This window comes from Macrotis lagotis, chromosome 8 (assembly GCF_037893015.1).
Source record: "Macrotis lagotis isolate mMagLag1 chromosome 8, bilby.v1.9.chrom.fasta, whole genome shotgun sequence".
Taxonomy (NCBI): Eukaryota; Metazoa; Chordata; class Mammalia; order Peramelemorphia; family Peramelidae; genus Macrotis; species Macrotis lagotis.
In genome coordinates this window covers 24,734,253-24,748,129 of record NC_133665.1, presented here as the reverse complement: position 1 = coordinate 24,748,129, position 13,877 = coordinate 24,734,253, and the positions used below count along the sequence as shown (strand labels likewise).

General features: G+C 37.5%; 1 protein-coding gene across 5 annotated transcripts in view; it reads left to right on the top strand.

Annotated features, from left to right (window-relative positions):
* The window catches only part of DOCK8 (dedicator of cytokinesis 8), a 306,811-nt gene that overhangs the window by 252,914 nt on the left and 40,020 nt on the right, over nt 1-13,877 (top strand). For all 5 annotated transcript variants that reach the window (XM_074196530.1, XM_074196529.1, XM_074196534.1 and 2 more), the window contains 5 exons: nt 41-128; nt 3,846-3,942; nt 6,920-7,054; nt 9,366-9,518; nt 11,186-11,344. In XM_074196530.1, coding sequence (XP_074052631.1) covers nt 41-128; nt 3,846-3,942; nt 6,920-7,054; nt 9,366-9,518; nt 11,186-11,344 — 632 coding nt within the window. The remainder of the gene's footprint in view (nt 1-40; nt 129-3,845; nt 3,943-6,919; nt 7,055-9,365; nt 9,519-11,185; nt 11,345-13,877) is intronic.

Here is a 13,877-nt window from a genome sequence, read left to right as displayed (position 1 = left end):
ATTCTAATCAAATTCCAATGGTGCGTTTCTTAACTCCTAGGGAATGACCGGTTTCCAGGACTAAGTGAAAACCTGAGATGGAAGAAAGAGCAGACACAATGGCGACAGGCTAATGACAAGCTAGATAAGTAAGTCACTCAGCAACTTTGTGATACTTTTACTAAAACTCTAAACCATTTTTCCCAGAATACTTAAATTACCAAAACAGCTGTATCTCTCAAAGGCAAAGAAAAGAAAACATCATTATCCATATAGGTGCAGTCCATCCAGTGGTCCAGAGTAATCAAAAGCATAGCATCCTTGGACAAACACTAAAATTCTGTGAGTTTCCTAGACTGGTGGTGTATTTAAAGAAAATTAATGTTTACATATTTCAGATGGCATTGCAAAGGTGATAATGCACAGGAGAAATATTTTACATGGTAAAGGCAGTTGATAAGTTCACAAAGAAAGCAAGAGAGAACACAGACCACATGCCCATGTCTGCACAGTTTTAAACATATTTTGGAGGTTGTTAATAGGTCTGCGTCTACCCCATAACTCAGACAAAAATGAGAGGAATTTTAGTGTGTTTGAAACTGCAGCAAGTCTTCTTTTGCTAATGGATGTGCCATTTCCATCCCACAGGACCATAGACTGATATATGGAAGAAAACATAGAGGCCACTAGGTGACATAGTGGATAAAGCACTGAGCCTGGGTTCAAGACAGCCTCAGGCACTTACATTGCTGTGTGAACCTGGGCAAGTCACTTAACCCTGATGACCTTAGTTTCCTTAGCTATAAAATGAGCTAGAGTCAGAAATGGCAAATTATTCCAGTACTTTTGTCAAGAAATCCCTTCATGAATATAACAAAAAAATCTGACATAACTGAACAACAGAACAGATTAATATTATAGGTAGAATTGAAAATATATTCTGTTTTTTATCTATTTATTTTTTCTGTACTGTTGGTTTACCTTTTTAATATTAAAGTTTAGGAAGGTTTCAGCCTTTTCCCTGCAATGTTTTTTCAAAATTCTTAGCAAACTACTGAATTTAAGTACACAATGCTTTCTACTTTAGGCTAAGAAAAATTAATGAATTTTTCATTAAATGCTATAGAAAAATCCTAGATGTTAGATCACCACTGCATCAGATCACTTCAGATCATTGTTACCTGAGTTGAAGTTTGTGAAGACCCTTTTCCTGAGCTTGCCATATAAATAGCTGGATATTAGCTAGGTGGTGCAGTGGATGAAGCACTGGCACTGTATTCAAGAGGACCTGAGTTCAGGACCTCAGACTCATAACTGCCTAACTGTGTGACCTTGAGTAAATCATTTAAACCCATTGCCTTGAATAAATAAAAAAAATTCTAAAAAATAAATAAAAGCTCCCTACAACCTTTTTTCCAATCTTCCTGAGCCAGGAAGATTATTCCACTAGTCATCAGCACATTTATGTTGTCCCAAAGTAGTAGCTAGTAATTCTCTTCAGAAGAGGACTTTGGCATTTTTTTAGGAAGATATTTCAGCAAAAAAAAAGATTATATATATATATATATATATATATATATATATATATATATATATACAATGAAACCAAGTTACTCGAACTTTTAAAAAATCATTCTTTGGAAAGGAACTTCAAACTATTTCTTTGCAGATCACTTTCAAAATATTTTAGCTGTGCTCTTTTTATAGTACTGTTCAATCTGTCAGAAATAGAGACCCCGAGGACATCTAAAAAAAATGATTCATTACAAATCACTTGATAAATAAAAATGCTGCTTTCAGCTTTCAGTCATTTTAAGAATAAGTCAGAGGATTAGGGGACCTAAGCTTAAGTTATGATATTGACTTGAACAAATTAGGACTTGAACAAATTAGGTGACCATTATCAAATTCATAGCTTTGGTGCTGGAGGTTCCTAGCACAACTCCCTCATTTTCCAGATGAGAAAACCAAGGCTCAGGTAGATTAGTGCTTTGCCCATCCTGGTTGTAAGTTGTAGAACCAGAATTTGAGTCCAGATTAAAGAAAATCATGTTTAAAACTATAAAGGACCTCAATGGTCATTTAGTCTAACCATCTCATTTTTCTATATAAGGGAATCAAGGCCCAGGGAAATGAAATGACTTGCCTAGCTCACATATAGACAATAAATAGAAGGGCCAAGATTCAAACTAAGATCCTTTCTAGTGCTTTCTCATCTCTTTGTGTTGACCCATCTGTAAAATGAAGACACTACTTGCACTACTCACCTCAGAGGGCATAAATAAACAAGCTTTAGAAACCATCAGTTGTCTTATGTACTACATAATTTCACTATATCTAATATTTTATTTTTTCCTCAAGAATATATTTTTTCTCTCAATACATTCAATTGATCAATGCATAGCATGTAAACAATATAAAGATTATCAAATTGCCCTCTGTAGGGGGAGGGGAGAGGCAAGGGGGAAAAAGTATAAAATTCGAAACCTTACCAAAAAATGGTAGGAAGAAACTACTATTGTATATTATTGGAAAACAAATAAAATATTTATATTATAAAAAATCATCAAGCACTATTTCCATATATTACTACCAGTAATGATGATGATGATGATGATAATAATAATAATAATACAAATAGAGCTTAGGTTGAAAAGCAAGAGGGTGGATCATGGAAAGGATATAACCAGTATAGTGAAGATCAGAATAAAAAAGGTCCAAAACAGCAGGCCCAGTAATGAGGGTTTTTAATAAATAAAATAATTACTTAAGAGATTTATTCTGTTGAAAATAAGTGAAACTCGGGGCGACTAGGTGGTGCAGTGGATAGAGCACCAACCCTGGAGTCAGGAGTACCTGGGTTCAAATCTAGCCTCAGACACTTAAGAATTACCTAGCTGTGTGGCCTTGGGCAAGCCACTTAACCCCATTGCCTTGCAAAAAACAAGAATATCTATGAGGAAGTTCTAATCAAGAAAATTGGGCTTTTTTTTTTCTTTCTCTAAAACTCAGTAATCTTAGGGTAACCATTTCTTCATACATCTGTTTCTGAATTGCTTGGTCTTTTTATAGTGCGTGGCCCATATATCCTGGCTTTCACATAGACTCACTGAGAATGAATGCAAAAATACAAGAAATACTCTGAGGCCCAAAAGTTTCCAGTTGCACAACTGCTGGTTATACCATTGATGTCAGAGCATCAACTTCCCTGAGTCTTGTCCTCAGTCGAAAAGATTTTAGAGAAAAGTCAGTGGTGAGACAAAGAGCCAGGGCTTGGCTGAGCAAACTTGGGGTTGTCTTTTGAAAGTCTAATTGACTTGCTTTACCTTGACCCAATTCAGAAGGAATCTTAGCCTCCCCACTCAGTGGCATCATTGTTTGCCAAACACAGATCACACCCAACCTTACTCTCTCTGGCCTGTAGCATGGGCTCCACCTTGCCCAGATATGGAGATCTGTTGTCAGTACATGAAACTCCAAAGTGTCTCTGAGGGATGGTTTGAGCAATCTGATTGGCCAGCCTGCATGGCTCTCATTCTGCACAGGTCTCTTCCTGTTTAAAAACCAATGGTTCTTTTTAAGTTGACATAATTATAATAATGACTTCAGGACTTTAGCTAGAAAAATCAGACACCAGTTAAATTAATGAGCAGGAAAAAAAATAACCACTTCTTCTAAAATCAGGTACTAATCCCAAAAGTGTTCTGTGTGCACATAGTCTTACTTCCCAAAGTCACTTGCTCTGTTGTTTTCTCTGAAAGATCTAAGTTTCTGAGGCTTTACTTGGGCGTTAATGTGCAGATTGCAATCTTTAAAATACTGCCAGACTGGATGTGTGTTTAATCTGACCTCTTTTTGTTCCTTAGAACAAAGGCAGAGTTAGATCAAGAAGCCTTGATTAATGGTAACTTGGCCACTGAAGCAAATTTAATCATCCTAGATATGCAGGAAAATATTATCCAGGTGAGAAAATCAACAATAAACTATGTTGCATATGAATGTTTTTACTAGACTCTTTTTTAAAAGACTTTCATTACAGCATTTTCAGTGAGAAGAAATAAAGGTGGACCCTGGATTGCTCTTTTCTGTTTGTTAGAGAAACTAGTCTTTTCCATCCTCCTTTTCACAGTGGAGTTCACCTTACAAGTCTGAGAAGTACTGAATATTTTCCCCTAGCCTGTTTAATTCTCCAAGAGAGCAGGAAAGAGAAGTGGGCTTGAAAAAGACAATAATCTAGTCTACAATCCTTAAAGGTGATTGTGCAGAAGTATTGAACAGTTTGTACTTGTAGTGGAACCCATAAAATAAATACATAGCACGATGGTGAGCTTTGCAGTGCTATAACTTTCTAACTTCATCTTCCATTTAAAGATAGAAGACAATCTTTCAATAGAACGAAAAAATCAGGTAATGCCCCCCAGAAAGGAGTAAGTGCTGTGAATGCTGATGTAGTACAGTAGAAAGAGTGCTAGGATCAAGAAACTTTGATATGAATTCTGGTTCTGCACTTGAGTGAACTCATTCAAGTCTCTTAGCATCTCTAGCCTTTAGTTTCTTTAACTGTAAGATAGATCTTGTGGCAGAGAGGAAATGATCTGAGATATTGTTTTGAACATGACCAAAGGGTGGATTTGTTTTCCTTTACCAAATATGTTTGTAACAGGGATTTTGTTTTTCTTTCATTCTCTGCTGGAAATTGGAGGGGGAAATCCTTTACATTCTTCCCTTCTGAGGGAGAGAAGGTGGATTTTTTGTTGATTGAAAAAGAAAAAGAACTTTTTAATTAAAAATTTTAATTAAAAAAGGAGGGGCTTAGACTGGATGACCTCTAAATTCTAGAGATTTAAGACTAGATAGATTAGAAGCTCTTTGAGAGCCGGGATTGGAATTTTTGTTTTGTTTTTTGTCTTTATTTCCCCAGTGCCTAGCTCAATGCTTGATACATAGAAAAGGCTAAATAAATACTTCTGATTTATTGATTCTATGAGATTGTTACAGGGAACTCTGATTAACTGTGATACTTTCAGAGCTAGGAGGACTATTGTTGAAATATAATGAAATCTCTATAATTCAAGCTTTGGAAATGTCAAAAATGACAGTTTTGCTTATGGCAAAAGAACTGTCTGTGTCATACTCTATATCTTATATTCATAGCACCTTGAGACTGCATTTAAGATCATAGATGTGGAGCTAGAAGGAATCTTAGAGGTCTCCTAGTTCAAAACCCTCATTTTACAGAGGAGGAAACTGAGTCAGAGAGGTGAAATTGCCTGTCTCAAAATGACAATGACAGAGCAGGGCAATTATCTCTACAAGCAGCAGTCTTTTCTCCACAGCTTTGTCTACTGTATTTATTCCCAGGCCTCAGTGTAAGTTTGCAACTTTTGAAAAAGAACTGATAGAAACTTATGCCTGACATCTTATTAATATCATGGGGCAGTTAGTTGGCACAATGGATAGAGCCTTGGGCCCTGGTGTCAGAAAGATTTGGGTTTCAATCCAAAATCAAACACTTATCTGTGTGACTCTGGCCAAATCTCTTCACTTCTGTTTGCCTCAGTTTCCTCATCTATGAAATGGAAATGACAATAAAGATCTATCTCCAAGGGTTGTTTGAAGAATCAAATGAGATAATAGTTGCATTGTGCTTGGTACATATTAAGTGCCATTTAAATGTATGGGCAGCTAACTGTCAGTTACTGGGCCTGGAGTCAGGAAGACTCCTTTTGAATTCACTGTGACTTCATTTATTAGCCATGGGACCCTGGGCAAATCACTTAACCCTGTTTACATCAGTTTCTTCATGTATAAAATGAGCTGGAGAAGGAAATGGCAAATCTCTCCAGTATCTTTTCCAAATAAATCCCAAGTGGGGTTACAAAGAGTTAGATACAACTGAAACTACACAGCAAAAATATAATTGTTAACTATTATTATTATCTTTAACTGTCCAATATGTTCACTGGATAATTAAAATTTTCTAAAGAAACATTGTTGCTCTCCAAGAGTCTCTACTGTACTCAGGGTCCCCCAGAAATTGAGAATGGTACCTGATTTGAAAGTCGGGACATTTTCACTAAAAAAGAAATCTAACCTCTCTGGGCTCCAGTTTCTTCATATATGAAATGGGAATAATTATCCCTACACTGTCTTCTTCACAGGGTTGTTATAAAAAGAGAGTGTTATGGGCTGTATATAAGTGCAATGTTTATCAGAATGCTTCTAAAGGCTGTGGCCTTCGATGAATCTGGTGTAAGATGCTATCAGGAGAGGATACAGATTCTTTGCAAAGTCTTTCTTGAGAATCCAGAATGAAATTTACACCATCAATTAATTAGAGAATTTAGGAAGTGGGATTCTGATGCTATATGCAGAAGGAAATATTTTAGACCTCATAACGGTACAATATAAAGCAGGTTAGTCCTTTATACTAAGTCCTGGACTAAGTACATGGGAGGTAGAGCTGTTAGTTTTTGATGCATTAGAATCTCTGGGACCCAACTGTCTCCCTAGAGAAACAGAGGGCTTAATTTAAGTCATCAGAGGTAGTGGTGGTGGTTGTTGTTTTGTTGTGGTTGTGGTTGTTGTTGTCCTTCATTTTCAAAGAAGACTATGACATCAAATAAATGATGTCATGGCTCAGGTTCAAATTCCTACTCTGCCATTTCATATTTGTATGACTTTGAGCAAGTCACTTAACTTTTTAAAATTTATCTTTAAAATGGGATTCATTGCCTAAATCCTTATCTGTGAATGGGACTCTCACCTACCTCCTTACCTCAAGAATGGGACTCATTACCTAAATCCTTACCTGTGGAATGAGACTCTTTCTCTACCTTTTAGGGTAGACATGAGAAAGATAAGATAATGGCTAGGGAACCCTTTGAACATGTCTACATCAGGACAGGTTCTTTTTACCATTTTTATTCTATGTACATAGGCAAGCTCTGCACTGGACTGCAAAGATAGCCTGCTGGGAGGGGTCCTGAGGGTCCTTGTGAACTCCCTGAGTTGCGACCAGAGCACCACCTACTTGACTCACTGCTTCGCCACACTCCGAGCTCTCATTGCCAAGGTAAACTTGGGTCCTGTTCTTTGTTTTCTTTCTCTTAGTTTCTCTGGTCCTGCAACTTCCCAGTCTACAATGGTCCAGATTACTAAAGGGAGAATGAAGTGACAGAATATAAAGGAGCTCACATAGAGATGTCTGTGTTTGTATTCACAGTGAATTATTAGAGTGGAGGAAGCCCAATAGCTCCATTTAAAATTTATAATAGTCCCAAGGAATCTAAATTTGCTGGTGGTCTTAGAATGTGAGCAAAGATCAAACAACAGATCTTTTGTTTGAGATGCACTTTTTTCTGTTTTCTGTATCTTTTTTTCAATTGATATTTTATTTTATTTTTCTAATACATGTTATGAAAGTTTTTAATTATTCATCCACAAGCATATACATATTTTTAAGTTACATGATTTTCTTCCACCCTCCCTTCCCACCCCCGGCAAAGAATCTGTATTATCTTTTTTCTAAGAGTTGTTGTTCAGTTATTTGTGACCCCATTTAGGGTTTTTTTTTGGCAAAGATATGGGATTGATTTGCCATTTCCTTCTCCAGTGACTTATCCATGGTCACACAGCTATTAAGTGTCTAAGGCTGAATTTGGACTCAGATTTTCTTGACTCTAGGTCCAACACTCTATCCACTGAGCAACCTAGTTTTGAATATTAGCAAAAGTATTGTGGAATTTAGACAGCTAGATGGTGCAGTGAATAGAGAAGTAGGTCTGGAGTTAGCAAGACCTGAGTTTAAATCTGGCCTCAGATATGTGCTAGCTGTGTGAACCTGGGCAAGTCATTTAATCCTGTTTGTTTCCTTATCTGTAAAATGAGCTGGAGAAGGATGTGGCAAAACAGCCCCATATCTTTACCTATAAAACCTCATGCCTAGTATTGGCACCTAGTATGGTCCACAGGGTCATGAAGAGTCAGCCATGACTGAATAGTTGAAAAACAACAAAGCTGAATCTAACTCCCTGGGTTCATCACTGCTTGCCCCTCTGTCACTGTGTATTGTTTATGGACACAACACAGGCCACAAACCCAGACCAACCCAAACTCCAACAAATATCTCAGATACCATAAGGAATGACACGCAGTAGCAGGCATGGTGGTACATACCTGTAATACCAGCCTCTGAGAGGTATTGAGGTATTGAGCACAGGTATTCTGTATTGCAATGGGATAAGACATTCAAGTGTACAAACTGTTTAGCATCAATATGGTGAACTTCCAGGACTGGGGGTCCAGAAGATTTCCTAAGGAGGGTGCTAACTGGCCCAGATTGGAACTAGAGCTGGGCAGCACTCTGATAGTGGGATCAGTCTTGTGAATAGTCCCTGTCCTTGTGCCTGGGAGAGACAAGAAGACCTAGTCTTTCAAAAGAAAAAAGAAAAAAAGGAATGATGAAATAATATCAGCGAAGCAACCCAAGGTCAGATAGTATGAGCTCCTCCAAATATCATACCATACCATACCTTCCTATTCCCATGTCATACTGGACTCTCTTCCTCCATTCTTGCTATTGACTCATCAAAACTCAATTACCACTAGCCTTTTTCATTACCACGCTTGGTCTCAGCCTACCATTGAATCACTCCTATACCAGCAGCCTTCCTACTCCCTGGAACTTCCAAATGCTAAGACAGTCAACTGCACCCCAAATCAGTTGATCCTAAACATGGCAGCTCTTGGGTTTTCATGCCATCTCCCAGGCCTACAGCAACCCATTCTCTGGGCAATATATGTCACTTGTCATTAAATCCTGCAAATGCTAATGTTCTGAAATGCCCTAAAGCTTCAGAAATCAGTTTATCATAGCCCTGGTTATTTACTGAACATACTTAGTGGATGACTGACTCCACCAATTATCTTAAAACTGTTGCTTGTTTCTCCCTGTCTGATTGGGTTCTTTAATAGTTCTGGAAGTAAAGGAAAATGGGAGCCAAACATTTCCGGTGAGCTTTGGAGGATGGGGGCTGGGAGGTGGAGAAAATGCCTTCTAATTTGTGACTTTCTGACAGATGCATGATAAGCCCATGAGTTGGCTTAGTAAGGCTGCCCTCACAGAAGTTATGCAATTCATAATTAAACCTTAAGTGTACCACATTGTTTAAATCTATCTCCTGAGTCAAGTGTCTCATTTTGGTGTAAAGCAATGGATTAACTGCTCAGATGATTTTTCTTTTCCAAGTCAACATCTGTATATTTCAACAGACCCCTTCACCAGGTTGTGTGTGGTTTGTGTGTGTGTGTGTGTGTGTGTGTGTGTGTGTTACTGTTGGAAAGCCTGGAGTGGGGTGTCATGATGTCTCTACTGTCTCTCCTAGTTTGGGGACCTGCTGTTTGAGGAGGAAGTGGAGCAGTGTGCTGACCTGTGCCAGCGGGTATTACATCACTGTAGCAGCAGTATCCACGTCACCCGGAGTCAAGCCTGTGCAACCCTCTACCTGCTCATGAAATTTAGCTTTGGTGCCACCAGTGTAAGAAACCTCAGGCCCAGGGAGCATGAGGTTGGAGGGTGGGGGGAGAAGGCCACTCAATGTCTGCCCTTCCAAGACTTAGAATTGATTTTAGGAGTCAGATCGAGGTCTTCAGGAGTCAAGGGTAAAATAAGGCAGATGCTTGCAATGTTAAAAGTGGACTCTTTCCTTAACTGTGAGAATCAGAAATAATTGTGCTTATCACCTAAAACAAGCTGAGCTTAATATTTGCCAGAAGGTTCTCAAGGGCATGTTAGCTTTCAAAGTAGTTCATTTTCTTAAAGAATGCATTCATGCATTCAAATTTCAATTAATGTCTCCCATCAGTGAAGGAAAAGAATGAATGGACTTTGCCATGGAGAGTATGAAGAGTATAGAACAGTTGCTCATCTATTCTGAATTATTCTTGGTCATTACAAGACATTTACAGCAGTAGACTCAAGCTTTGAAAGAGATACACATGCCCTAGTTTTTGTTTTTTCCCCAGCAATATGTCACCCATTGAAGTCCAGCTTTACCATAGAACAGTGCCATGATCCACTGATTTTGTTCCATTTGGGGTACATCTCTTTGAAATGCTTCTGATGTAGGGGGTGCTATGAAAGCATAATTTATGTTAAATCATAAAATAAATGGTCCTGGACAGGAATAGAAAAAATGTTCAGAAGATATGAGGATAGCCATCAATCAGCCTATCAACCAAATATTTATTTAGAACCTACTATGTGTGAGGTGCTGGGGATACAAATTAAAAAGTAAGCTAGACCTGACCTCAAGGAGTTTGCATTTCTACTGAATGACCAGCTCTGAGAATATTTGGGCCCTTGACCCAAATGACCAGAACACTTTAAATATGCTTTCTCAGAGGAACTATAGGGAAATGAGCAAGTTCCAAATGTCATGATCATGAAAGCATCATCCTCCTCTTCTCTGTACATTTATATAAAAGAAAAGCTGTCCAATCATCAAAGCATCCTATGCCCTAACTTCATAAAAACTTGCCTGACCTACTGCTTCCAACCATTTTAGAAATTGAAAGGATAATACTCAAGATAATAGAAGTAAAGATGGAAAGATAGATTAGAGATCATCTTATCCTCTTCCTTTCCCTCATTATAATATAAGCTTTAGAGCAAGGAATATTTTCCTCTTCTTGGTATACTCAGTATTAGCAGAGGGCCTGTCACATGGTAAATGCTTGGTTAATATCTATTCATTGACTGATTGACTTTTCAATTGAGGAAACTAAGGCCAAGGGAGTAACCAAGATCTGGCAGCTCATTACTTTTTTGGGGGAGGGGGAGCAAGGCAGTGGAGTTAAGTGACTTACCCAAGGTCACACAGCTAGGTAATTATTCAGTGTTTGAGACTGGATTGGAACTCAGATCTCCTAACTCCAGGGCTGGTGCTCTATTCACTGTGCCACCTAGCTGCCCCAGACTGAAATGCTAAGAAAAGTGAGGTCATATAAAAAAATAAGGGCAAAGTTAGAAGTAGAATCTGAGATGCAATTTAAAATTAAAAGGAAAATGTATTAATAAGATGCTATGAGAAAGCTTGAAAATTGACTATTGTAGTTTTTTAGCTAGGAAAAAAGATACTATATCTGTGACTCTAATATCTTACTCTGTTAAATAACCTGTTTTGTTTTGTTTTTTCTGGTAAAGAATTTTGCAAGAGTGAAGATGCAAGTAACAATGTCCCTGGCTTCCTTGGTTGGTAAAGCATCAGATTTTAATGAGGAATATCTGAGAAAATCCTTAAGAACCATCTTGGCATATGCAGAAGAGGATACAGCTATGCAGACAACTCCTTTTCCTGCTCAGGTTAGACTCAAGAGTTCAATGGATTGTAGCTATAAAACTTGAAAGAACTTCCAAGGCCTTTTTGTCCAGCCTCATCATATCATAAATGAGGAACTGAGGTCAAAGAACATTAAGTCACTCTATCCAAAATCATACAGATAGTAATCATCAAAGATGGAATTTAAATCTAGGTCCACAGAATTGTAGGGAACTAAAATTAAATGTATATTCATATGTCAAGTTTCTGAATAGTCAAGTAATCTCAGGATTTCATTTTGACTATGTCATAGCCATTCAAAACTCATAAAATCTCAACCATATATTAGATAATTCTGCAAGTACTTAATTGTCCACTATATGGCCAACAGTATGGGACATACAGAAGGAATATTTGCCATGCTACCTACCCTCAGTCTGTTGGGGAGACAAGAGTTCCATACAAGGGACTACTGGAGGCCACTACAAGGGATGCTAAGTGTCCAAGTGTGCACTATTCATTGAAAGTGTTGAATTTCAGAGAAATAAGTGATGAGTGAGGGTATAAGAATCAGAGAAAACCCCATGGAGGTAGGTAGAGGGATGGATAGAATTTGGATAGGCAGAGAGGATTCAGAAAACATCTTATTAGTGAAGAGAAATAAGAGAGATGGGAATAAACCTGATGTTTCACGGAAAATGAGGACTCTTGTCTGATCAAAAGAAAGGGTATATGGTTGAAACATAATAAGAGATATAATAAGGATGGTCAGGTAAGCTGGAGTCACATTATAGAGAGTTTATAACGAAGTGCTAGGTTATATTAGAAAGCAGGTGATGTGTTCATGTACCTTCCCCCAATTCTTCAATAAATTTTCTTTCATATTAAAGCAAAAGACATAAACATTTAAAATTACAAAGAACAGAAAAAGAGTTTATTGTAAACTAAAACTCTAGGTTGAGAGTTTATGCTCAATAAGATAGTAGCAAACCTCCCTAACATGTCCCTTTTTGATCTTCCTTTCATTCTCGTCTGTATAATTCTTAAATATTCTGTTGACATCCTTTTCATTTTCCTTTTTATTTTTTACATTGTTCACTCATTCACTCTCCTACAAATTTCTCCTCCTCCAGCAAAATAAAAAAAAGGCTTTCCTTGTCACATCTTTCAGTGCTTTTTTGTTGGCCTGGCCTTCCCTTTGGTATCCCTCCCTCCTCCCAGTACCCAGCACTTTTTGCTGCCTTATGGCACCCTACATTATTATAAACTGTAATGATCTCCCTTCCTAATACTGTCACATGCATTTTTCTTTACCCTTAACAAAACTTTCCTATCCCATTCCCTCATAATCCTATTTTATTCAAACAAATGAGATCAAGAAGACTAAGGTATTAATGAGGGCTAATGTATTACAAGATCCCAAACAATAAATTCACATTTTAACTTGAACTTTCAAAAACTCTTTGGAATAGTTAATGAATGAATTTCAAGCAACCTATCTAGGGTTCAGAGTCAGTAGACTTTTTATTGGCTCTCAAACCTTATGAAAGTGGCCTTTTCTCTACCTAAACATAGAACCAGCCACTCTTGTAAGAGTCTTTTCTGACTAGTGCTATGGTTTGTTAAGCACCTATTATGTGCCAGGAGATATAAAAAGAGACAAAACACAGCTCCTGCCCTCAAGGAGCTCACAATCTAATGGAGACATGCAAACAAATATTTACAAACAAACTGTATATAATATATAGGAAGTAATTATGAAAGGGAAGGCATAAGAGGAATTGAAAAAGTCTTCCTGAAAAAAAAGATAAGAAATCAGTAGACCCTGGACTCCTGTAACTTTTCGTAGACTACTTTGTTGGATATTCATGAATGAAATTAAGATTAATTAGAAACCCTAGAAAAATAAATATATCCATGGGAGACTACAAATTCACAACCCCATCCAACTGCTTTCTCTTGATCACAACTGGCTCTCATTTAGCATGTACCTGGAATGTTGCCTTATTGAAAATATCACTTGCCTCATGCCATGACCAGTCCCAGTCCTTTTGATATGGAAACTTTTATAGTTTATTTTCAATATTCAGTAATGAAGTGTAAAGTGCCTTCTATGTATATAACTATGCAAAAAGATGCACAAAAGTAACTTAAGATACTGTCTTGGCTCTTGAGAGAAATTCTTTACAGAATTTCAATATATACAGTTTGTAATATATATACAATATATACAATATATACAGTTTGTAATATACAAGTTACATATTAATGCTAATGTAACCTAGAATATGAGAGATAGAGTACTGTATAAAATGTGAGAAAGAAAAGATCATTTCCTACTGGAAGGGGAATCATAATAATTCACTTATGCTGCATCTCACGTCTACAAACTAGTACAGGTAGCGTTGGCTCCATAAGGAAGCTGAAGCACAGTTACTTGTTAGCAAGTTAAGCCACTTGCCCATAGTCATACAACCAATGAACATAATACCAGGATTCAATCCCAAATTCCTCCTAACTCAATGGTCTAACTATTTGAGTCCTTCTTTGAAAGATGGCTGGGAGGTCAATAGAGAA